General features: G+C 37.8%; 1 protein-coding gene across 4 annotated transcripts in view; it reads left to right on the top strand.

The window, feature by feature from the left end:
* Positions 1–24778, top strand: part of PIP5K1B (phosphatidylinositol-4-phosphate 5-kinase type 1 beta) — a 113617-nt gene that overhangs the window by 28987 nt on the left and 59852 nt on the right. For all 4 annotated transcript variants that reach the window (XM_056513695.1, XM_056513694.1, XM_056513696.1 and 1 more), the window contains 3 exons: positions 6989–7070; positions 7783–7851; positions 19725–19855. In XM_056513695.1, the coding sequence (XP_056369670.1) occupies positions 7783–7851; positions 19725–19855 (200 nt within the window). In that variant the 5' untranslated portion in view covers positions 6989–7070. The remainder of the gene's footprint in view (positions 1–6988; positions 7071–7782; positions 7852–19724; positions 19856–24778) is intronic.

The following is a 24778-nucleotide window of genomic DNA, read 5'->3' on the forward strand; positions in this document are numbered from 1 at the left end:
GAACAGTATGGTAAGTTACTTTTCAAATCCAGCCAGCAAATTAAGAAAAAAATCGTACTCCTATTATGACATCTTTTAACTACTGTGCCATATTCCTGAAACTGGGGGGAAGAAAAAGGGGAGGGCAACTGTAGAAATCAAACAGTATCAGAATCTTAGTGTTGTGCTCAGATTAGTTGCTGAGAGACTAAAAGATCTGTCAGGGCATTGAAACTAATGTGCGTTATTAAAGCTAGGTAAATAAAGGTGATGTGAACAGCTGGCAAGACTTAGAGCAGATGAACAGTCTAAATGATGGTTTTGTGTTGGTTTTTGCTTGCTGCTTTCTCTGTAGCATTTGTGCTGGCCTGATAGTATTACAAAGACCAGGAGAAGAAATTTTTTTCCCCCTTTTGCTTTATTTGTGAATTTCATCAGTTTCCTACTTCTGATTTTCATCTTATTATTTTTGAGGCAAAATAAAAAAGAAATCAGGTAGTTTAATCAGGGCTTTTTTTGTTTTGATTTTTTTGTTGTTTGGTTGGCTTTTCTTGTCAGGCACTGCAGGGTACACAATTTCTAATCTGCTTTTTTTTTAATTGTTCATCCTAGAATTAATTAACAGGAGCAGCATTTTCCAGTTTTTGTAAGTGCAACAATAGTACTACCACAGATTTTACACAGAAGATTTTACTTTGTCACCCTTAAGACCTTCATAGTCAATTGTGGATTGGGAGCTCTTGACAAGGTTTCAGACCTAATTGTTTGGGGTTTTTTTACATTTTCCCTCCTTCTTTAAATTCATATGATACTTTTTTTTTCCCCCCTGCTAGATAGAGAGAAAAGATAGATTTTTATTTTTTCTTAATTAATTCATAGTGGCGTAAATTAATGGTATTTATGATCCAGTAAAAAGTTTACTCTACTTCTTCAGTAATGCTTGGAAGCAAATAAGAGATCATTCAGTGCTTCTGCAAAGAATGAAAGTTACAGCAGTTGACAGTAGAGGTTTATTAGGCTGACAGGCATTACAGGGATTGGGTGGATTAAATGCTCTCAAATTTAAAATCCAAATACTTTTAGATTTGAAGCTTTTCATCACTTTTATATATAATTATATAATTATATAATTTATATAATTTATAATTTATATATAATTATAATTGTTGAGTCCATTGCAACATGTAAACATTTGCTTCATTCTCAGGACACATGAGTTTCAAAATATATAATATCTTTTGTTCCTCAGATGTTTCAGATATGGGAGCATACAGGTTTAATCTTAGATGTCTGTGTATCCTTGTGGTACAAAGTAAATCTATTCCACAAACTAGTGTTTGAGGTATTATTTAAAAAAAAAAAATAGAGAACTGAGTAGTATATATATTTTTTCTTGTAACAGAGTGGCTACATACATTACCTCAATTTTTATTTGAAGGCTGTGCAACTGCCCAAGCACTCATGTATAAAAAAATGTTCTCTGACATTAAAAGACAAGGTTTTTGGAGAGGGGGTTACTTGTGATGACTCTTGAGAAAGCTGTCGGATCTTTGATGTATTTTACCACCCTGTGCATTAAATTATGCTTCTTTCACTTCTTTAGATCTGTGTATTGGCACTCTGCCTAGCAGTGCTCGCAGGTTCCCAAACACCACTCTTCATTGTCTGGTAAACTCAGAAGGAAGGCAATTAAATGAAAATTATAGTCAGCATTGTTTTAAAGCGTGGAGAAAAGCTCCTTTAAGAAGCTAAAATGTGATTAAACCAATATAAATCCCTCTATTCACCTGAAGCTAACGCATCATTTTCCTCTTGAGCCTTCTGAAAATGGTGCTGATAGTGTGCTGATATCTTTGGTTGGATTTTGTTTGGAAGCAAGATGTATGCAGGCAATTTTTATGTGCGTCAAAGGATTTTTTTGTGTCCCAAACCGCTTCATTTACAAATAATCTGATAAATAATCCTAGTGTTCTAATTCTACCGGAGGGGGTAAGGAAAAAAACTATTGACAGTTTTGATTGACCTAAGTTTGTCAACTGAATTTCACAGTGGTCCAGAGGGCCAGCAAGTTTCATGGAATAATAAACAAGATAAGATGAGATTTAATTTGGAAATCCAGTGCAGTTATGTAAATTGTATTAGTTGGCAGAGAATCTAGACAGGAGGGAGACTTTATAAATGCATCATCTGCAAAAGAAGTTTGTTCAGTGCCTAAGAACTCAAGTCTTTATAATTTCAAAGAAGTAGGTGAGATAGCTTTAATAGTGCCTTTTGATCTTGGAGCTGCCTTCAGGTAACTCCAAGAATACCATTAATGATTTTTGGGTATTTGAGCTTGGAGTGGGGGAAACAAGAGAAAAGAATAGCTTTTTAATTAATGAATATATATTCATGGATTTCTTCCACTGTAGAGCATTTTTGTCTTAGAAGACTTACCCCTTCTGGCAAAATTTTTTGTAACAAAGGTCTCCAGCTTCACACTAGAGCTGGCAGTGTATGACTGTCCCTAATGTGGTTTGGTGGAAGAATGCTGCTTTATAAAACTGCAAGTCCTTTTACTCTCACAGCTTCCATAAGGCAAATATGTCTGGAAAAATCTCACCAGTAAAAGTGAGTTTTGCAGTAATTAAATGAATAAGGTTTTCACAGTTGTGCTAGAAGATGCTGAGTCAAAATAGTAACAGAGGGGAGATAGGAGCTATGACAGAATTTGACCTGATTATTCTTTTAAATGATATTCACTATAAATGCTGTTTGTAGGACTAGAAATTCTTGTCAACATCCTTACAAGTTGTGCTGACAAACTGCTGTGATCAAGAAAGAATTCAGTAAAATTCAGTGTGTAAACTCCCAGTTACCTACAACATGAAATTACTATTCTGACAATCCTTTTTTTGTCTGGTTCTGAGTTAGTATCATTGGTATGAATTTAATATAAGATTTTATGCTTTTCTGAGAAGTCACCTGCCACATTCTGAAGATTTTGTGTCCTCCTAGCAAAAGAGAACTGTTCAAGGATTAAGGAACAGCTAAGTAAATGAAATGCACAGAACTATGAGAATGAAGTTTCTGGATTGAATCCAAAATTGTGTGTTCCATCCCAATACATCCACTTGCAAAAAAACCCAAAAACCCCAAAGTGTTTCTTGAAAATACATTTGTGTGTTTCAGACTGAAAAATCTTCACCATACCATCTATTTTATTTGTATATTATTAATCTTAAACATGCATAATTGTTTCTTGTATTCTTTAATTTCTAGTGTTCTCCCTCTGCCCACTGGAAAATTTAAAGCTGCATTTAATCTTGTTTTGTCTCGTGTTTTTACTCTTCATACTTAAAATTAAAGATTACACCTGTGAGAAGTTATAAATATTTTTTCTTTTGTGTGAGGTTTCTAATTCATTACAGAAGCCTAACAGCAGTACACCCAAGGATATGTCTGTTTTAAAAGCTAGGAAGACTATTTCAATTTTAACTATCAATCACAATAAGGCAATACATGTAGTGGAAAGTTACATTGCTTTTATTTGGAGCATGATTCCTCAGCAGCATGTTTTATTAGTGCTTTTTTTAAAAAAGGATTTGTTTAAGAAAATTATCTAAATATGCTAAGAAAAGCATTGTCAAAAAAAATGTTTTTGTGATAATGGAAAGAAAGCAGAACTGATTCTTGATTGAATAAATTAATATATGAGCCTGTAGGAATCTAGCAATAGCATTTTTCTTGGATGTTGGCTTTCACTGAAGATATAGGGTATTCTGAATTAACTTGAAATTGAGCTGAGAGGCCATTCAAGTGCAAGTACCAATACCTGTTCATGTGAGCTGGGCCTCAGCAACTGAGGTTGTGTAAAAACAGATAGTTATTTATAATCTGGAAAAACGAATACCTTATGCTGTTAGTAAAAGATACATTTCAGCTATATAAGGAACATGGAATTAAAAATTCAAGAACAAGGAATCCAAGTTGGGTGGGAAGCTCACATTTGCTGTCTGTCATTTCAGTTCTTAAAATGCCAGCTATGTGGTGGGCAGGGTGGTGTTTACATTATGGGCTTCTGGCTGATCAGAGAAATCAAAAAGGTGTCCCTGTAGTTCTAGGGGGAAATGCATATGACACTTTTCCCCCAGAGTGACGGTAATTGCAATTTTTGTTAGTTAAGAAGCATGTGATTCTATGATTCTATTGCGAGAAACTAAACTGTGAAACACTTTTTTTTTTTTTTTTCCCCTGACGTGTACATTGAATAGATATTATATTTTTAAAGCCTGCATTTAAGATTAGGAGGTGTTGGGAGCAGAAGGGTAGAACTGAAGGCTGCAAACTTGTGTTTCAAAAACTGTACACATCACAGAGGTTTTTGCTGCATGTAAGATTGTGACCAAAAGGTTGACTCTTCAAGAGTGTTTGGGAAAAAATTCTTTAACTGCTACTGTACTTTAATATTTTTCTTTGTCATCAGGTAGGATAGCATCTAGGAAGCTAGAGAGGAGATCTTTACTGCCATCTTTCACTCGTGGATTCAGCCCAGCCAGCCACTGAGCCCCACACACTGGCTCGCTCACTACCCCCGATGGAATGGGGGAGAGACTCAGTGGGGTAAAAGTGAGAAAACTCGGGGGTAGAGACAAAGACTGTTTAATAGGTGAATCAAAAGCTGTGCATGCAAGCGAAGCTAAACAAGGAATTCATTCCCCGTTTCCCATGGGCAGGAGGGTGCCCCGGCAGCCATTTTCAGGAAAGCAGGGCCCCATCTCACCTGATGGTGGCTTGGGAAGGAAAACACCGTCACTTCGGCCATCCTCCCTTCTTGCCCCGGCTCTGCGGGCTGAGCACGATGCCTGCGGTCTGGGACATGGCTTTGCTCGGCTGGGCCGGTGTGTGCGGGCTGTTTCCTTCGGCAGCTCATGGGCAGCCCAGCCCTCCCGCTGCAGGGCACGGCCAGGCCTCGGTGCGCCGAGGCCGCGGACAGGGCCGGGGTGCCGGTGAGCGCCAGGCTGGGGCAGAAAACACCCCTGGTTATCAACACTGTTTCCAGCACCAGTCTAAAATGTAACCCCGCACCAGCTTCCTAGCCAAAGTCAGCACACTACAGTATTTTTGAAACTAAATGTTTTCCTCCTCTACCTGCCATATCTGTATTGTGAGCTTTTCCTTTGCCAGGTACCTACAGGGATTCAGTGCTTTAGTTACAGTAGTTTCCTGCCATGGTAACAAAAAAACCAAATAGTTGTAGCTTAGCCTGGACTAAGACTGTAAGTTGTGACCTGTCTTTGAACTGTTAAACCTCATCAGAACTGAGACAGCAGCTGTTGCTCTGCACATTATAAAGCATTTGAGAAGGCACCATGTACCGCTTCAGTGGCTCTAGGGCAGGAAGAAAGTGCACAAAGTAATACTTGCTTTGCAAAAAAAATCGTTAAGTGGAATAAGAGATGGTTGTCACAGCACAGATTTTGAAAGTTGTTTAGCACAGCCACAGTTAAGATAGAGCTGTGTGTTCTGTTTCTCAAAACATTAGAACTGAAATAATTCTGTTCGAGATGCCTTTAGGAAATTGACTGATACATACAGGAAAAAATTACCTTCTTTATGGTGTATGAGTTTTTAGACTTGGTAGTTACTGAACTTGGTCTCTCATTGTCTATTTTCCTATCATTGTCAGCATTGCAGGGGTATATTTTCACATGAGTGAAGTGTTCTTGAATAATTTGTCTCTCTATGCTGGGAAAAAAATCAGGCTTTTCTCCCACCTCTACCATGAGTGCTTTCTTCAGGTAATTTACTGAAAGAAACGTTCCATGTTGCATTTGTTTGGGTTTTGCTGAGTATGTGGGTTCATAATTTAAGAAGTTTAGTGTGCAGTGGAACATCATATTGTTTCAATAGTCTCAGGAAGTATGTGAAGGACGGGGGGAGGTTGTTTTAACCCAGCTTGGGTGGGGATTGGTGTTTTAATGTAGTGATCAGTTATTTAAAATGTCTTCTATTAGTAATTAAAATAACCTTTATTTTCCTACAAAAGCTACTTTAGCAAGTTCTTAATGCCTTTCTTTGTGTACTGATAGAGTTTTATGCATGGGTGAATACTAATGTTAAATACTAGTATTAAATGTGTGAATATAGGTGAGTGAGACATACAATTTTACAAGCTATAAAAACTAAGTTGTTGCCTTTAAGTAGGAGTTCAATGTATAGGAGAGTGCTGATGCACATCCAAATGAAGGAATTACTGATGAAGACATATTACTTAAGAGGCTACAATGAAGAATGTAGTTAGCTGCAGAAAGAAAATATTGATATGTAATGCAAGAAGTGTGTTTTTCTAAGGAGACACTGTTTTCTTCTCAGAAACTCCAAATTTCTACTTTTTGTCTCCCCACGCTTTTTTGTTAAGTTTACTCTTGAGACTAGTGAAAAATTAGAATCAGTGAATGAGGCCTGAGAATACTTTTTAAAAAAACAATTTTTAGTTATGTACAAGGTGCTATTTGTACTGCTTAAGGACAGAATGAGATTTTCTTCTTTTTTGAGGTATCCTGAGATTTTCATTTGTTACCTGTGACTTTTCAATGTGCTGTCTTCCAAACCACCACAGCTATTTCTTATAAATGATTGGAGATTATAAAGCGATAAGATTAATAACACATATAATTACACAACACTCCAGAGCATGTATGTGTACTGCTCTGTATAGATGTTTTATTGTAGAACTGCATGTGCCACAACTCTAGATGAAATATCTAGGGCAAAAAGGAATTACTCTGCACTGATTCCCTCCTGCATAATACAGCTAGTTTCTAAGTATATTAACCAAGTTATAAAATGTTCTAAGTATAGTAAGTTCTAAGTATAGTAACAATGTTACTTGACATGATTCTTGGAAAGCATCACTTGTAGCTGAATGCTTGCTTGGGCTGAAGAATAGTAGTAAAACAAAATCTACAGCTCTTCTTCAAGATGGGAATTTGTTAAGGCAGAATGATGACAGATTTTTTAATAATAGGTTGTGGAAAACATTAACACCACCAATGAATGGCTTGATCTTCACTCTCAGCTCCAGATGACCTGTCCTGTTGTTCGTAAGGGTAAGTATAATTCTGTTGCGAAAGTGTTGGTAATACCTAGAATTATTCTCATTGTGCCTTTTTGTTTTATTTACTTTGGCAGACAAGCAGAGTGTCTGACCAAGGTGATCTCTGTCATAGTGGTTTATTCTTGGTCTAGAATGGGTTTACAGCTGTAATAAGACGCAATGTCAAATACTTAGAGTATGATGCTGGTAATGCCAAGGCTGTGGCTTCAATCCCTGTATGGGCCATTCACTTAAGAATTGGACTCTGTGATCTTTGTGAGTCCCTTCAACTCAGATTATTCTGTAATTCTGTGTGATTCTGTGATCTCCCTTCTACTTTAAGGAGATACAGCACATTCACATAGCTAAGGGCCTTAATCTACTGAGACGTGCCACTGAGTATCTGGCTCACAAGCTTCACAGTTTTGCACTTTCAAGAACATCTCATGCAGTAGGCTGAGGAGCAAGATTTCACTCCATACTGGTGTGGGGAAAAGAAGCAGAGTCATATGTCATTTGCAGGACATATTCCTGGCCCAGTGCTGTCCTTCTAGTCTGTGGAAAATACTTACAAGAATATCCTAGGTATGTCACTGATCTTGGTAGTGTGCTGTCCTCTGAAGAGTTTGAATTGAGCAAAAATTTAAAATAAATTATATTATTTTTCTGAACAATTACTTTTGTAAAGCAAGTGCCTTCTTTATAACTTAAGCTTCTGTTGTTAGATGTCGTCTGTTACTGAAAATGGAGATGTTACTGCTGGAAAGCCAAATGAAGAGAAAACTTATAAAAAGGTAAACAAAACCTTCAACCTTTTTATTTTATGTTTTTCCCTTCATGTCGGTAATTCAGATCTGCTGTATGTGACTATATTTCAGAACTGACTAAAATCAAGAAAAAATAAAACATGTTCTATGGGGTTTTTGAAATTACTTTATCCTGTCTGTGAAATCATAAGGTATTTCTATCCACTGCAGAGCTGACTTATTTAAAATTTGTTCAATCCAGCTTTAAAGTATACCATCTTGCTAGATTGATAGACATTCTTTGCTCTTAGCAATAGATAGATCTCTGGGCTGAAACACTATTTTAAGAAATTTACTAAGCTTCCAAATGCTTTGAATGTTTATATGATGTGTTTAGACTACAAACCTGAAAAGCAAAGCAGCTTTCTAGCACTTTGCCAAACAGACCACTATTTGTTTGCCAAGTGTTTTTTTTTTTAAAAGAAATGTTTAAGAGGGGACATATTTAATGTAGGAGCATGCATCACTGGTTTATTTAGATCTTACTGATAGTGGTTGGAGATTTGTTTTTCTGATACAGTGACCAGAATTATTTAGGTCCACTAACAATTTTGATAACTAAGCTGAGCTATAAATGCAAATTTTATTTTACATATTTACACAACCAAATCATTAGCTACTGAATTTGATCATTATTTTGACAGATCATGTCAATGAAATGGTCATTATGTTTTTAAATCAATTTCTGTGATCTAGCGCAGAGGTCCACATGCTTCTGCAATACATACAGTGATTAGGGGTTTTAATTTCTGGGTGCTGTTTACAGTTCTGCTGGTAAAGTCAAGGAGTTATTTCTTTTCCCACCCTTTTTCCTGGCAGTTACATTGCCAGATAATTTTCTCAGAAATGAAAGACAATAATATTTGTTTTAAATACAGGTTAGTTTAAATTTCCCAGGTTTAAAATGATGACTTTAAAAGAAAGAAGTCAAAATTTGTCTTGACAATTAGTACGAGAAAGGAAGAAATGTTTGGCACCTGAAGTGAATACTTCTGCAGGTTTATTTTGCTAGACTAGACTAGCAACAGCCATGGGTAAGCTTCCATTCCCCCATGTCATCCTACATACTCTTCTCTGTTGCTTTTCAGCTATAAATTCACAACCTTTCAGAGGAAGCTGTGTAAAGTCTTCTCACTGTGGCACAAATTCTACTGTGTGCAAGTACCTCTGACAAGACCTGGGATTCACAGCCACATCATACTGATAGATCACAGTGACTATCACCTCCTAGTTCTGTCCCTGAACCAACAATTGTTCTATCTAATGCCAATTTATTTCCTTTTCGTATGATTACACCTTCAGTTGTTCTGTGTTCAAGATCTGTGCTGCAAATGTCCCAAATAGTTTAGTATTATTACCAATTATTATCATCATACTCCTCCTCTTCATGATAAGTTTGATAAAACATAAATAAATTTTGATCTCAAAATTTATCTGTGCAGAGCTAGCTGGTAACCTATATTTGCCTGATGCCTCACTTTTAGCAATGTCTCTCTTTTCTTAAGCCAAATTCCTTTGGAATTTTGCACATTCTGTTAAATCTTGAAGACTCTATTTGAGCTGGGAGGTTGGTCCAGATAACCCCACTGGTGGTCCCTTCTAACCTAAACCACTCTGTGATTCAATGATCCTCACCTCCTTCAGACATTCCATATATAGTTTCTTTTTTTTTTAATGGATGTTCAGAGTCATATATTGATAGTATATGTCTGGAGGATAGGGTAAGCCAATAGGGTAGGACTTGTGAATTACACGGAGAGATCTTGCTCTGTAGAGGGTTTGTTTGCAGTCGGAAGCTACCTGTCTAAAACTGTCCACAAGTGTTGCATTTACAGTTCTCCAGTCAGGTATTGTTGTACTTGCTTGATTGAAAAAGGACTTCCTGTGCCACTTTCTTCAGAGGTCTGGGCTGGGGAAGAGCTTGTTTCCTCAGCTGGTACTTTTTCAGCTACTTGGGCAGTTTCTGCTCCAGCCTACTTAATCACAGTGGAAACACTTGGGCAAGACACTGATTCAGTGCTGAAGTCAGACTGTACTTGCGAACCTATTCTCATTGTTTAGAGCCTTCCACTTCTTTTTTTAAACATAATAAAAGTGAAGAAGCTTGTGTTCCTCAGCATAAAAAAATAGAGCTCAGTACCTTGACTTGTGCTGTGGCCTGTAGTTCTTTAGCATATTTGGCCTTGGCAGAGTTTCCAAAGAGATTACGTCTCTCTTCATTGTGGGGAAAAAAATGAATTTTGATTATAGTGGAAAAATTTATTTCCGACCTCTAGAATTTTTCAGTTCAGAATATTCCATATGTTATAACTATCTACATGTTATCTATATGTTATGCTATAACATAGTTATAACTATCCATCTATTACAAATTCTGTAGTAATGACTGTTTTTCACTGCTTTAAGTTAACCTGGGTTAGGTGAAAACAAACTATCTCCAAGAGAGTGCTTCTGACTTCATCCATTTTAAAACTTCCCAGAAATAGAAGTAGTCAGTAACGCTATCAGGTTTTTTTTCTGGAATTTTAGATTATTTAAATTTTTAAAAATTTTTTTATCATCTCAGCTAAAATAATGGTAGGTAACATCTTTATCTGAATTAATTAAATCTCCAGCTCTTCAATTTTCTACAATAGTCAGCTGACCTGCCATCTGCATGAATGTAAATATCTTGAAGTTCCAAGAAATTTCTTTAATTTCGACAGCCTTGTGAAAGGGCTTGCATGAGCATCGCTACCCTGTCCTTTAGACTCTGAAATGCATAACTGGACCAAGACAGAGCATGATTTCTATTATGAATCATGCTGCTTCTTTCCACTGTTTTCTTTTTAGCTTTCAGTTTTTCTGATGCTGCAGTCTGACATAAGTGTCTTCTGGCTTTTAATTCTCTGTTATTATCTAGTCAAAGTCATGAGAGAAGAGGGAACACAACTTGCTGTTTATTAGTTTTGGAGTTTTTAAATTTTTGTTGTTTCTGTTGTTGTTTTTTCCTCCCTTCTGAAAAGCAAGGCGTTTCCTTTTTAAATGATGTTATTTAAGGTGGGGCTGCTAAACTGCTCAGCTGCATGCATTTGTTACAAACATTATAAGCTGAAACTACTTATGAGTTTTCTGTCTATTTGTAAATGTAGAGAAGTTGTTAAATCTGTAGTGGGAATATGAACAATAAAGTGTTTCAGGCACCCAGATCAAAGAACTTAGTTAATGAAAGAGACACTTCACAGATATATGTTTCATGCAGCAGGGAATTAAAATAACTTTGAGATCAAAGAAATTGTAAATAGTGCAGACTGTGGTCAGTTCTTTCGAGGGGAGGTTTATTTTATGATTAGCTTGGGTTAGTCTTGTGTTTCTTTTGCTTCTGGTTTGGGTTTTTTGCTTGGTTGGGTTAGTGGGGTTTTTTTGTTGAGACATTTTTTTGTCAAAATGAAACATTATTATTGCTTACAAGAGAGACTGGTTATTTTTTCCATTGCATGCTTGCAAAAATCAGGTCACTAGACTATACTTTCTCTTGGATATTCATATCCAATCACAGACATATGGAGTATGCAAGTGCTGCTTTTTTTATTTTTTCTCTCTGTCCTGGTTTAGGGCAAATTTGGGAGAAAACCTCCAAATGAAGGCCCTCAACTCGTTGAGGAAAAAATATTCCCTCAGAGAGAAGTGAGAAAAAAGGTGTTTATTTAACTGACAAAGCACTGCCCAGCACACAAATGAACAATACCAAACAGCAAAACGTCTTGCCACTCTAAAGGAGTTGACAAACTCAGAGGAATCCCTTCTGTGGGTCACAGCCCAGCTCACTCAGGCTGTTCTCAGTCCCTCTGTGGGTCACAGCCCAGCTCACTCAGGCTGTTCTCAGTCCCTGCCATGGATCACAGCCCAGCTCACTCAGGCTGTTCTCAGTCCCTCTGTGGGTCACAGCCCAGCTCACTCAGGCTGTTCTCAGTCCCTTCCATGGATCACAGCCCAGCTCACTCAGGCTATTCTCAGTCCCTCTGTGGGTCACAGCCCAGCTCACTCAGGCTGTTCTCAGTCCCTCCAGCTCTGGGAAATGCTGCAGCCCAGGCCAGGCTTGGTGGGCCACTGTGAGCTCCTGGTGCTCTTCTGGGTTTTCATCCAGAGCAGGTTCAAACAATTCCAAGAACAAAGGAAAAGAACAGTCCAGGGGACTCCTTTGCCTCAGCTAGCCAGAAAACTAACTAAAAGCAAAAAGAAACGCTCTCCCACATTCACTGCAGACAACATGGTCTGTGTGAAGAATGCAGGGGAGCAAGTGCAGTCTCTGATAGCAGCTTTGCACCTCTTTCTCTCCCCTTTCACTCCTGAAACCAGTCTTAAAACTGCAGAATTCAATGTTCAACACCTACAGATGATTTGGGGATCCAGGCACTGTAAAGTCACCCCAAGACACCCTCTTTTGCAGACTTTGTTGTGAGAAGTTGCTGACACACATGCAGTTTTTTCTTTGTAATGTCATCAATCACACAAGCCCTGAGTCCACTCCCTGTCAAATCAGATTTCAGTAGCATCCTGGTTCTTAGTAATGGGATGGTGGCAAGAATGAGGCACAGACAGGTCTGTCAAAACACATTAGAGATCTAGAAGAAAATCACACCAGAAAATAAAATAGATATAAATGCGTACTTGTGAAAATCTGTTATTGGGTTCCCACAATCTCTATGTTTATTCTGAATGCTGCCACACAAGTGTATAATTAGAGTTTTTCTTTTCATTACGTATCTTGCAGCTCTTTTGTTTAGTGTGTTACCAGCACTTTATGTAACCTGTTCAAAACTGTGTATCACGAGTCACTTTGCCTGGAGCAAGGGAAATTTGCCTGGATAAAAGAAAACAGCTACCTATTGTTAGAGCTTGCAAACATGTGCAAGCAGCATTGCTCCATCACTTTTAGCATTGACTTATGCCCTGCATCTAATGCCTGCAGGTAGGATACTTTTTCTTGTAGACATGACAATTTCACTACTGGAGGTATTGCTGCGCTGGGACCTCAATGATAGATTTCACACATCTACAAAGATACTAAAATTACTGTTTTTAGTGACTTTGCCTGGAGCTATGGCTGCTTCCAAACTCAGAGGTCTAAAATTCTTTTCCTCAAGGATAGAACAACCAGAGTAGTTGAGTTCATGGCTACTACTGAAGCTTAAGCATAAATGTTTTGAACTCAAGGAAAAATTAATTGAAAGCCATGGAGTCACCTGAATCCAGTTTTGGAAAATGAAGGGAGATCAGATTCAGCTTGGATAAGAAAGTCATTCAGATTGCAGTTGAACTGAAACTGTAACAATCTCACAGATACACACATGATGGGCAGGGGTCCACCTTCATGAAGTGTGACCTGCAGAAGCTGGGCAATCATTTGCTAGAGAGAAGTGTGAGCTGAACAAAGATTGGAGGGCTACTGTGGCCATAGTGACCTATAGTTACAAGTTGTGGAGAAATAGTAAGATTAGTTACTTTAATAGATTTTCTTGTAACTCTCTTTTTATGTCCCTATTTGTAGTTTATTATGTGTCAGCAGCAAAAAGCATGCTTAGATGGGGCAGCCACCTCCATCCAGAAGTTTCAGTGGAAGCAGTGTCAAGAAGTGTTGTTTCAATGAGATTGTAAGCACAGCAGGTACTTAAAGACAAGACAGATCTAGTGCAGGAGCAATGGACTAGCCAATAACGACATGTATGTCTTGAATCTAATTGAACTTCCCTAATATTCTGAACGAGCTCTTTTCAAATATTGCTTGAAGAAGGTGTATTGTTTTTCAACAGGCATTCTTCTCAGATGGTTTGGCTTAAGAGTTTACACAATTTACAACACGTTATGTCTTCTCAGAAGTCTGGAAAAGATAAACTATGTTTGTATGTGATAGTGCAGGATTCCTGGTACTTACCGTAACTAGTAAAGCTGAAGAACAAATTCCTACTTGTAGGAGAAAATTCAGATCTGGGGTAAGCCATGTGGCTTCAACAATTTTGATCAAGTAAGATCTATGAATATTTTTCTTCCTTTTTTAAAAAAAATAATTTATTTATTTCACTGAGACTTTTCCCTGAAAGGTAGTAGCTGTTCTATGCCAGTCCACTTCATTGTCCCACAGGGGTGGAGGGTGGGATAGTGAGGGAAATGAAAGCAGATTTCTCCACATATAGTAGCAAAGGGAAATGAACAAGTGGCAAGTACTTTGTGGGATGCATGGTTGCAAAGCAGTGTTACCCAGTCAAGGTTTCTGTTCAGATGTCTGTTTCTCCCCATCTCTTACAAAGAACTGTAGTAGCTAGGTGTCTGTGCCATTTCATTTGGCAGATTTTAAAACCTGTTTGAATGACAGTAGTAGAGGAGGTGAAAGAAAGCAACCATCATTTTGTCTTTCACAGTGATAATGAGGTGGAATTTCCAAGGCAGAGTTAATTTCTCTTCAACAGTTTATGGCACCTGCAATAAACCAGCTGTCTTCTGGAAAAAAATCACCATCTTTTCTATAGAAAGTTCATAGGTCAAACTTCAGCTGCAATAAAATGTTATAAAAGGGGAGAACTCAAAAACAAGGACAAAGTTCACATTTATTAAGCCCTAAAGGATTTCCCTAGGATGTCTACTTTTGAAGAAGCCTAGAGTGTTAGAGTTACATTTCGTGAGCATGTTGTGAGAAATGCATATAGATTTAGCAAAGAGCAATTGAGAGTTGAAAGGTGAATGGAAAAGTAACTGTGAATGACACTAGAGAAGAACTTCTGTTAAATTTGATGAAGCCTATGTCCTCTTGCTCAGCTCCAATCTGCTCATGGTTTGTTAAATGATTTATGCCAATAATAGTCCCATACATTTACCAGTAAATTATAAGGAAACTTGTTTAAAATTTATCATACTTAAAATCTTTGTCAATTACTGGCAGTCCAGAAAAACTACTAAAGTGTCAGTAAATGTACAGATTACATTGTACACAACCTTCACACTCTAACAGAAACAATTATTGGCCAATTTATAATATAATTTCTGGAACTACAGTGTCCATATTTTTTCCATTCTTTAATATTTTTTCATTTACCTTAGGGGACAGACTTCTTCAATCTTTTCAATAACCTTGTTCAGTTGTTAGATAGTTTCAGTTAGATTTTTTTTTTCTTGTTATCTGGATGTGTACTGCCTTTATACCATTATGTGTGTCTGATTAACACCTTTATTTTATGAAAATAGCAAATTTAAGTTTTAGAAAGCTACCTGAAAGTGATTATTTGCATGAAAAACAATGTCTAAATCCTGCTTAGTATATTTGCGGGATCATGTGCAAACTTAAGACCTGATTTGAGAGGATTTAAGTTCTCATTTATTTTGCTACTCTGGAAAAGGATTTCAGCTTAGAGTAATGTAGAGAAAGTGGAAGATCAATCTGCAGAGAAAGTAATTTAAGAGAACAGTGCATTGAGTGCTAGAATATTTATCAGTGATGCAAATATTCTGTATACCTGTGTTCTATCTTATATACTGCTGTTATACTTTGAGTCTGCATATAATTTTTTCTATGAGCTCTTTTAGGAAAGCCGTATGACAAATACAGAAAAAAATCTATAGTTACATTTTACAAAAAGAGGCAAAGGTGTGTTTCATCATAATGAGGACAGTTTCAGTTTTTTATTCAGGTTTAAACACATCAAAGCACCTGTGCAGTAGACAGTAATATCCTAAACAGCAAAAGGAGAATGAGAGAAGTTTTACTTTGTGCCCCTTTATGTAACAAAGACGGCTGTCGTAGTGTACACCATTTGCTACATATTCAATCACTTCCATAATCTAAAATTTATTACCATGTTTCTCCTGATGGTTATTCTCATCCCTTAATATTTCTTGAGCTTCAGAAGGTTGATAACAGGTCAAATGATCTGGGAGTCACTGTGCTGTCGCTGTGCACTGTAAGCTTTGTGGTTACAGCTAATAAGTGATCTCATGGCCATTTTCTATACTCCTCATGAGGCTAATAGGAAGAAAAATTTATTTCAGTCTCTAAGAGACTGAAAAAACCCATGGCACAGAAGATTGGTGAATTTTATTGTTTGCTTTGCAGCAAGAGAGTATTCAAGGTAAATTGAAATAAATAAGGGGCTTAGGCTTTAAACTAGATTTTGCTGCCTTCATGGACATTAAAAGAGGTGCCCAAGTAAGGAATATTCTCAAGACTTTCATTTTTCCAGTTGCATTTGCAGTTTCCAATATATATCTATTTTGTAATAATAAAATGGATGTTTCAAGGACATTTCCCCTAAGGCTTAAGAAGCAGCTTCTTTATCTTTTCCTTGGATTTAAGCATTATAATAACATTAATAATAATAATAATAATATAAAAATATGACAAGTAATATTTTAAAGACTAATTCCAAGACTTGTTTTGTTTGTATTTTATAGATTGTGAAAATAAGTATTTGTCAGTTGCTAAGGGCATACTGGATTACCAGCCTTTGGTGTTAGTTGTGATTGACAAAGGGTGGACTTTGGGCCAGCAGTTGCCTTCAGCTCTCAATTTGTTTGAAAGCACTTGTTAAAGCTTTCTGAATGATTTTATACCATTGCTTTTATACCATTGCTTTTCTGCTAAACCAACTTCTGTAGTTGCTGCAGAAATGATGGGTGGTTACTAACAACACTCATGAATACAAGTGGAAATTAACAAGAAAGTAGCCTCTTAGGAAAGGTCTGTGTCATTGTAGTGGAAGACCTTACATTCTTGCCTTTTGGAGACTGCAAGTCTGTAGGTTTCTGAATTAAAAAAAAAAAAATACTGCAGATACTTTTATGAGCTCAGGAAAGATGATTGAAAGATGATCCAGAGATTTCCTTTAGAAATCACATTTCCAGGTTACTTATCTTGGGTGTTTTTGAAGTTTGGTGGGTTTTGTTAGGGTTTATTTGGAATGGCATGTCCTCTGTTGTACTGTACTGTGTGCTGTTCTTTCAGACATACTCGCTGTGGCAGTGAACAAGATGGGCATCCAGCAATGAAGCAGAAACTATTTGTATGGGTATTGGTTTGATCAAAGTTACATAATTACAGCTTTTGTTGAGCATTAATCATTCATGAATAGAAACCTTTCAAGTAAAGAAAAATGTGACTCTTCTTATGACACAACGCCAAATCTTTTTACACTTTCAGAATGGAGTGTTGTTTGTTCCCACCAAATCGCTGGTTCTAAACTCTTATGCAAGTATAAGTTCTACTTGGTGTGCAGTCTTAATTATTTAAGAGCTACACATCTCTGTCTTTTCTAAAATTAAGGAGCCACTCTAGTATATGCTGTTCCAAGAACTCTAACAAGAGTAGCTTTGTGTACTTGAACCACTTCTTATGTAATTTCCATTCCTGAAATGATTCTGTTCAAGTGCTGAAGTGGTTCTGATCATGAAACCTCTGATGTTCTTTGTTTCTTCTGTTAGTCTCTTTCTTGTTTGATAGATAGGAAGTAAAACCTGAAAAAAGGGTCCAAACATGTTGTCTTCAAACTGGTGATCATGCAAGGGAAGGTACTCCCTTCCTCATAGCATTCTTTCCCTGCCCAATGGTTTTCTTTATTCACTCCTTCCATGTTTCCTTTAAAATCCCTTTCTTGACTAGTTTCTGATTTTGACTCACTTCTGCTTTTTTTGAAATTCATGCTGCATGTCTATTCAGAACAGGAAAGTTTCAGAATTGGTCTCAATTTAACAAATAAATTTATTTGCATCTGGAATCACCATTCGGCTTGCATTGTGATGTCTTAGCATGAATGTACAATCGCCTTAGAATTTGTGAATGTTTTTTTTCCGACTAAAACGCATACTTCACCATCCTGAAGCAATTTGAGTGGCCTCTTAGATTGCAAATGTCTTAAGAGGATCACAAATGATGGTTATAGGTTTTGTCAAGACAGGCAGGAAAGTAGAGGAGGAAGAGTTGTGCTCTGGCTTAAAAGTGAATTGTGAACATATAGAAACTACAGTGACTGTGGATGCCCTATCAAATGCCTCTGGGTCAAGATCAGAAGGGACACTCCCAAGGGGGATCTTAGATTAGGCATCTGCTACTGACCTCCAAACCAAGATGAAAAAGGCAAAGAAACACTTAATCAGGGTTGCTTAAGGAACCTTTGGATAAGATTCTGCATCTTTTAGGTGACTTAACTATCCAGACATTCTTGGTAGAGCAATACACCAGGTCACAACATCCACCAAGTTCCTGGAATGCATACAGGACTGCTTCCTCATACAAACGTTAGATGTGCTAACCAGGAATGAGGCACAGCTCTACTTGCTGCACACTAATGAGGGAAGCCAGCTTTGTGATATCTCACTTAGTGATGGCTTTGGCTGCAGTGATCACAGTGTTGTGGAGTTTGGGTCTGGCTGTGCACTCTGAAGGTTAATACTAAGGCGAAGGAAAATGTTATGGAAAGGATCCTCCTAGGAGCCATCACAAGGCAGATGAAGCACATGATTAGGAAATGCCAGCACGGGTTCACTCAGGCCAAATTGTGCTTGACAAAGCTTCTACAGTGAAGCAACCTGCTTGGTTGATGTGGGACACCATGGACGGTGTCTGCCTGGGTTTCTCCAAGGGTTTCTCTACGGTCTCCCACAGCCTCCTGTGAAGCTGGTGTGGAGCAGTCTGAGCAAGCTGCCCATGCAGAGGGTGGGGAACTGACCACAGGCAGCTCCCAGAGTGGGGTAAATGGCTGCTTTTCCATCTGGCAACCTGCCACAAGTGGGGTCCCCCAGGGATTGCTGTCAGTCCCAACGCTGTTTCATGTCTTCATAAGTGGTCATCCAGGGCACTCACAGTCACTCAGGGATCAAGTGAACACTTTGCAAGGGAGAGCCATGCTGCAGGAAAACCTGTGCAGGCTGGAAGAGTGGGCAAAGAAGAACCTTATGAAGTCCAGCAAGGACAAGTGTAAGGTCTTACACCTGGGAAAAGAAATCCAGGAGTGCAGCACAGGCTGAGAGTCCCAGTGAGCAATGAGCTCAATATGAGTGAGCAGTGTGCTGCTGGAGCAAAGGAGCCCAGTGAGATCTTGGGCTGCATCAACAGGGGCATCAGCAGCAGAGATTATCCCATTCTTGTTGGTGTTTGTCAGGCCACACCTGGAAAACTGCTGTTAGTGTTGGTCTCCACTATCCAAAACAGACACGGACAACTGGAGAGGGTGGAAAGAAGGGCCACAGAGATGATCAAAGGGTTAGGAAGCCCTATATGAGGAGAGGCTGAGAGAGTTAGGTTTGTTCAACCTTGAGAAATGAATGTTGAGGGGAAACTTATCACCACGTTACAGTATTTGAAAGGTGGTTACAATGAAGATAGAGACTCTGTTTTTACAAGGAGTCATATGGAAAACATGAGGGATGATGGGTTAAAGTTACTCCTGGCGATATTCCGCTTGAACACAATTGGAAATATTTCACGATGAAAACAATCAGCCAGTGGAATAATCTTCCTAGAATTGGTGGATTCCCCAACATGGGGCATTTTTGAGGCTTGGCTTGACTGGGTGCTTGTTTGTGTTGTCTAGATCATGCTTTTTGTCAAGAAAGATTGAACCTCTTGAGGTCCCTTCCAACCTGTGTGAAGTGATTCTGTGCTGAGTTAGAACTCTATGTCTAAATTATCTGGGCAACTTGAAAAGTTTCATTTTGTATATAGTGATTCTTTTAAATATTTAAATTTAAATTCAGTTATTTCACTGAGGTCTAAGATGTAAAGATGACAGATTGTTGTTATTATGAAAATGAGCAAAGCATTTAGCAATAACATTACTGATAAAGAACAGAAATCTGCTTTTAGCAAACTGATGCTTGAATTCTTGCTTTCTACACAGACTGCATCCTCGGCTATTAAAGGTGCTATCCAGTTGGGAATAGGATACACGGTAGGAAATCTTACTTCAAAACCAGACAGAGATGTTCTTATGCAAGACTTCTATGTAGTGGAAAGTGTCTTTCTACCAAGGTAAGAGCAAGCATATTGGATTTTTCTTCAATTACATTTAAAAATTAAACTCTTAACTAGGTATTTTGAACCAGGTTTGTTTTCCAGTTCTAAAAAAATTGTGTTAACATGGTCTTCATGTTGTCATTGAAAATGAAGATATGGAGAGAATTGGAAAGGTCACAGTTCATCTGAAGATTTTAGACTTACCATTTATAGAGAGGGAAAGTAATATTGACACTTTCAATTAAAGAAGCTGTCAATTTTATTTTGAAGTGATTTGTGGACCTGACATTCACATTTGATTAGTTGTATATTATTTTCTGAAAATAATACTTGATATTTTGTTGAGGATTTTAAAAAATGAGGATTTTATGAAAATTCAAGTTCTGCCATTTTAAGTGTAAAAAAAAAATTTATACTACAGCATTGCCTTATATTTACACTATAGAATTCTATCCAGGCTCTAGTCTGTGACACTCAGCTTCTACAAGCTATGCTGATTAAAGTTAGTGCACCTTTACTACTTTGCCACCTCAGCTTGTTTCACTGACAAGTTGATGGTATAGAAATTGTAACAATGCAGTTATGCTGATAAGGGAAGTTAAGGTCTTACTGATTTTTGATGTTCAGAAGATGAAGTACAGTGCCATGCACCCTTTCCAAGTTACATCTGCTAACAAGAGAAGGTTTAGGAGACATGTACTTCAAAATCAGGACGACTTACTCTGTTGAGTGTTTTCTGGGTTTTCAAAAGTGCTAAATACAGTCATTTCAGTAAGGACACACTACCTATGTAATGTTTCCTGGATTTGGGATTGATTTCTATCAGATTTTCAAAGTTTTGTTCTTGTGCAGTTTGAATGCTACTTCATAAGTTGTTCAGAATAATTTATAATCCTTAGTATTTACTGGTGTCATTAAACTGAGTTCAATTAACAGTCCACAAAACTGCATATGCTTGAAATTGTGATATTTCCTCATGTAAATTTCCTTGATTTTCGTTAAAGTGATATATCCTTAAGGAAAAAATAATCTTATGTGAAATAAAACCTTTACATTAGTTCCTAGTAGTTGAGGGTATTCATATGCTTATTTTGATGTTAATGAAAGGGTTTGTGCACAGGTTAGTGGTCTTTCTCTTGTAAATTAGGTAGATATAGAGAAGCTAACCATATGCATATGTTTTCATAGACTATAATCACAAAATGTTGTTTAAAACATCCAATTTACAGGTGAGAAATTTACATATTATGTAACAAAGCTTTTATTGGTGAGAAGAATCTCTACCTATGACAGTGATAGAGGTTTCTGTGGTATATCAGCATTGCTCATGGAAACGAAATGGAAAACCTGCATACTAAAATCATTTTATTACATCGCACCGTTTGAGGAAGAAAATTACTCTTTTTTTTTTTACATAATTTTAAATGAATAAGTAAAATAAAATTGTTTGTATCCGTAGCATTGCATGTGCCTTCTTTACTGTGAGGCTTGCATGCATGTACACACAGAAATGAGATTTCCTTGTTTTATATTGATATTAAGAAAGAGCTAGTAGACATCCCTTCTAGCTAAAATAAAAAGGCAGAAGGATGAGACTGATTTCACTAATGTAAAATTTAATAGAAAAGCTTTAGTAGTACCTTTCCAGATAGTTTCCTGTAAAAATAAATATTTTGAGGAAAATTAGACAAATTAAAGTAATTGCCAAAGCAGTGTAGTTTTGGGTTTGGGTTTTTTCTTTTGCATAGCTAGGTAGTAAGCAGTATATATCACAGTGAGACATCTTGAGTGTAACAAAGAGGCACTCCATAAAGAGCACTTGTTGACAACATTGTCTATGGAACTAAAAGTTGGCTGTCTGCAGCAATCTCTTCAAACAACACTTGACTTCTTATGCTGATGCACAGAAATGTTGAATTTTAAATCCTTGCTGTGTCTCAGCGTAACCTTTTATTTATCTAAAAAAATTCAACCAGAAATGTACTACTCTGCATATATTTTAATGCTTTGGCATTGCACAAAATTAATATGGGATTCTTTCTTGCTGGTTCAGAGTAGTGGGATGTTGTTTCATGATGGTATTATGTGGGCTGGTCATGAGTCATGTCAATAGGTAACTTCATTACCCATGTTTGAAGTAAAAAGCAAAGGTTGCACAATCTTTACAGCTGGGGCTGAACTCCCAAAGTGCACCTCAGGTGCTCTTCACGTTTTCCTAGGGGGGTACCTACCTGTAATGGTAGCATTTTTAAAAGTAATTACTGTAATGACTGGTTTTTTTTAGGTCCCCTTTGGATTGTTCTGGGTTGAAGCAATTAGTGGAAATTAGTTACACCAGCAGGTAAAGTGGGTTGACCTCTACCTGGAAGTACCCTGCAGCAAGCTGAGGTTGAGTAAGCTTTTTGCAGAAGTTTGCAGCTGAAGGAGAACCTAACAGTGCAGCAAGAGTAGTGCTGAAATGTGCTTACCCAGCAAGGCACAGTACTTTTCCACTTGCTTTGGGTACAAATAATTCATCTGCAACTTCAAACAGGCTGTCAGCTGAACTTCCCCTTCATTTTGGCAACTTCACAGCAATCTACCTCTTTCCATGGTGTCCTGCTCCACCTTCCTCCTGTGTTTTCCCTGCCTTACCTGTGTCTGGTAGTGAGAAGACTGCTTTTCAATCATAGGCACACCTGCTTCTTGACAACAACAGGGACACTGTTAGGATAGCAGGGGTAAGATAGACCTAAGCTAGTAGAAATGCAATGCAACCTGTGCACCAGTGAGCAGAAGAGTGTTAAATCTGCCCTTTTATAGTTAGGGAAAATACTTAACACTTGTTTATGAATTTTATTCCTTGAAGAGGATATTCTCTGCATATGTCTCAGATCCTGAAATAACCCTCAACCTAAATCTCTGCTTCAGTAGTCATACTGAAGCATTCAGGATTCATTAAGAAGGGAGAAAAATGCCAGGGAAAAATGTGATTAGGTCAGATCTGAACATAACTCCTCTGCATATTGTGGGAACTACTGATCTAAATCAGAAGTAACTCACTGGATTGCAGGCTATTCCTGGTCCAGAGTTACTCTGTAACTGTGTTAAATTGGTGAGAGTTTAGCTCAGATTAATTTACGTGTTTATTTCTGGAAGTGACTTTGAGTGAGGTACAGGTGTCTCTGTACAGTGGGTGGATTTGAATTGCAAAGGTGCTTGCCTTCATTTGCACATTGTAATGGTGGAGGGCCTTTCACCCCTTTTTCTTCAAGCTCCCCAGGAGTTTGTATAACATGCTGTATTTGGAAAATGAGGTACTACTGGAAGCTGTTATAGTGGTGCTCATTGAGAACCATCATCCAAATAAATTTAAAATGGTACTATGCAAATTTGCTTCTAGGATGGAGAAACAAAATGCACCCTACACTGACCTACTTGATTCTGAAGATAGGTCTGAAGTCTGCACCCTACTCACTGAATAGAGTGAAACCACAAGGGAAACCACTCCAAGTAACTTCTTTTCTGGCTTTTCAACTCTGCTTTGGAAATCCAGCAACAAAGGTGCTTACCTGGTGCTGGTGCTGCTGCAACAGTGGCTGGAGGGTTCAGTGGAAAGATTGTTCATCCTGCACGTGCTCTCTGTGCTGGGACTAGCTGTGTGGGATGTATTTGTCTGTCTTCCTTGGCAGGAAGCAGTTCCTGGTGACACAATTTGCTTCCAGTTAGTTGTTTGTACAACATGGCTTCAGCAATATTTTTTCAGCCCTTTGACTTGGCTGTGGTGCTGACTCCCAGTGAGATGGCCTTGGTTAGAATGGCTCATTGCTCATCTGCAAGCCTAGCTCTGGCAGGCAGTGGTAGCTCAAACTGGCCACTGGGCCATGGGGCTGTGCAGCTGCTTTTTAGCTGGGAGTGAAGGCAGCTTATTAAGCTATTCTAGCAGACAGAGAAGAAGGTGCATTTCTCAGGTGACTGAGAAGCCAAACAGAAGCTGCTCCATTATATCAGCTAATTTTGGCTATGAAGCTTCAGAAATACAGAATTCTTCAAACTTGATGTTATGTTTCAGCCTGCATTCTTTTGTTTTCTTAGATGGAGGCTGCTTCTAAGTACAGCTGTTGAGTTTGACCTTTTTTGCAGCAACTTGTTAGTCAAACTTATGCACTTCCCTTGCTAATACACTTTTATTGCAGGGTCTAGACCCTGCATATTGAGAACAGTTGCTATGGTATCTGGGAAGTGTGTTAGATGCTGATGATATGCATGCACTGTGCAGCTACAGTCAATATACTGAACTAGTTAATTTACAAATTGCCTTCTTATGATGCTAATTAAAGTTTATTAATTAATAATCTTTCTGCTCTTTAATGTCAGAACCTAACCATTGTATTGGGATAGCATTTGGATAACAGCCCAAATAAGTAGTCAGAAGTACTAAAAAAAAACTTTACTTGGCCAATCTGGATTCTACCCTACGTCTAAAACTGAAGTGTACTGCTTTCTAGTATGTTTTTAAGGACTGACTGAGAAAACTGATACTTACCCTTGGAAATAACTTTGTACCAAACCTGTATCTTAGGTTAGCTGATGGGCTAAGTAGTGTATTTGTAGTACAGAACGCTCTACAGGTTCAGTGTGACTAGTATTTGAATGTTCACACTAACAATGATTTGTTGGATAACTTACACCATGATATGTGTTTAGTGGGCAGTTTCTCAAGGAGGGTAAAGGGACATGAATACTCTGATAAAGTGCAGCTGCTCTTCCTTGGTGCTTTGGTTGCAAAGATGCACAGAATTACTCAACTGACAGCGTTTTTATGGTTTGTGAGTTGAGTGATAACACAGAGATGAGGATGCAAAACAAATATTAGAAATGGGGATACTTTGGCGATAAGAGCAAAATGTGGTATGAACTACCACACTCAGCTACTTCTGTTACCAAGAAATTATTTGT

This window comes from Oenanthe melanoleuca, chromosome Z, assembly GCF_029582105.1.
Source record: "Oenanthe melanoleuca isolate GR-GAL-2019-014 chromosome Z, OMel1.0, whole genome shotgun sequence".
In the NCBI taxonomy this organism is placed as follows: Eukaryota; Metazoa; Chordata; class Aves; order Passeriformes; family Muscicapidae; genus Oenanthe; species Oenanthe melanoleuca.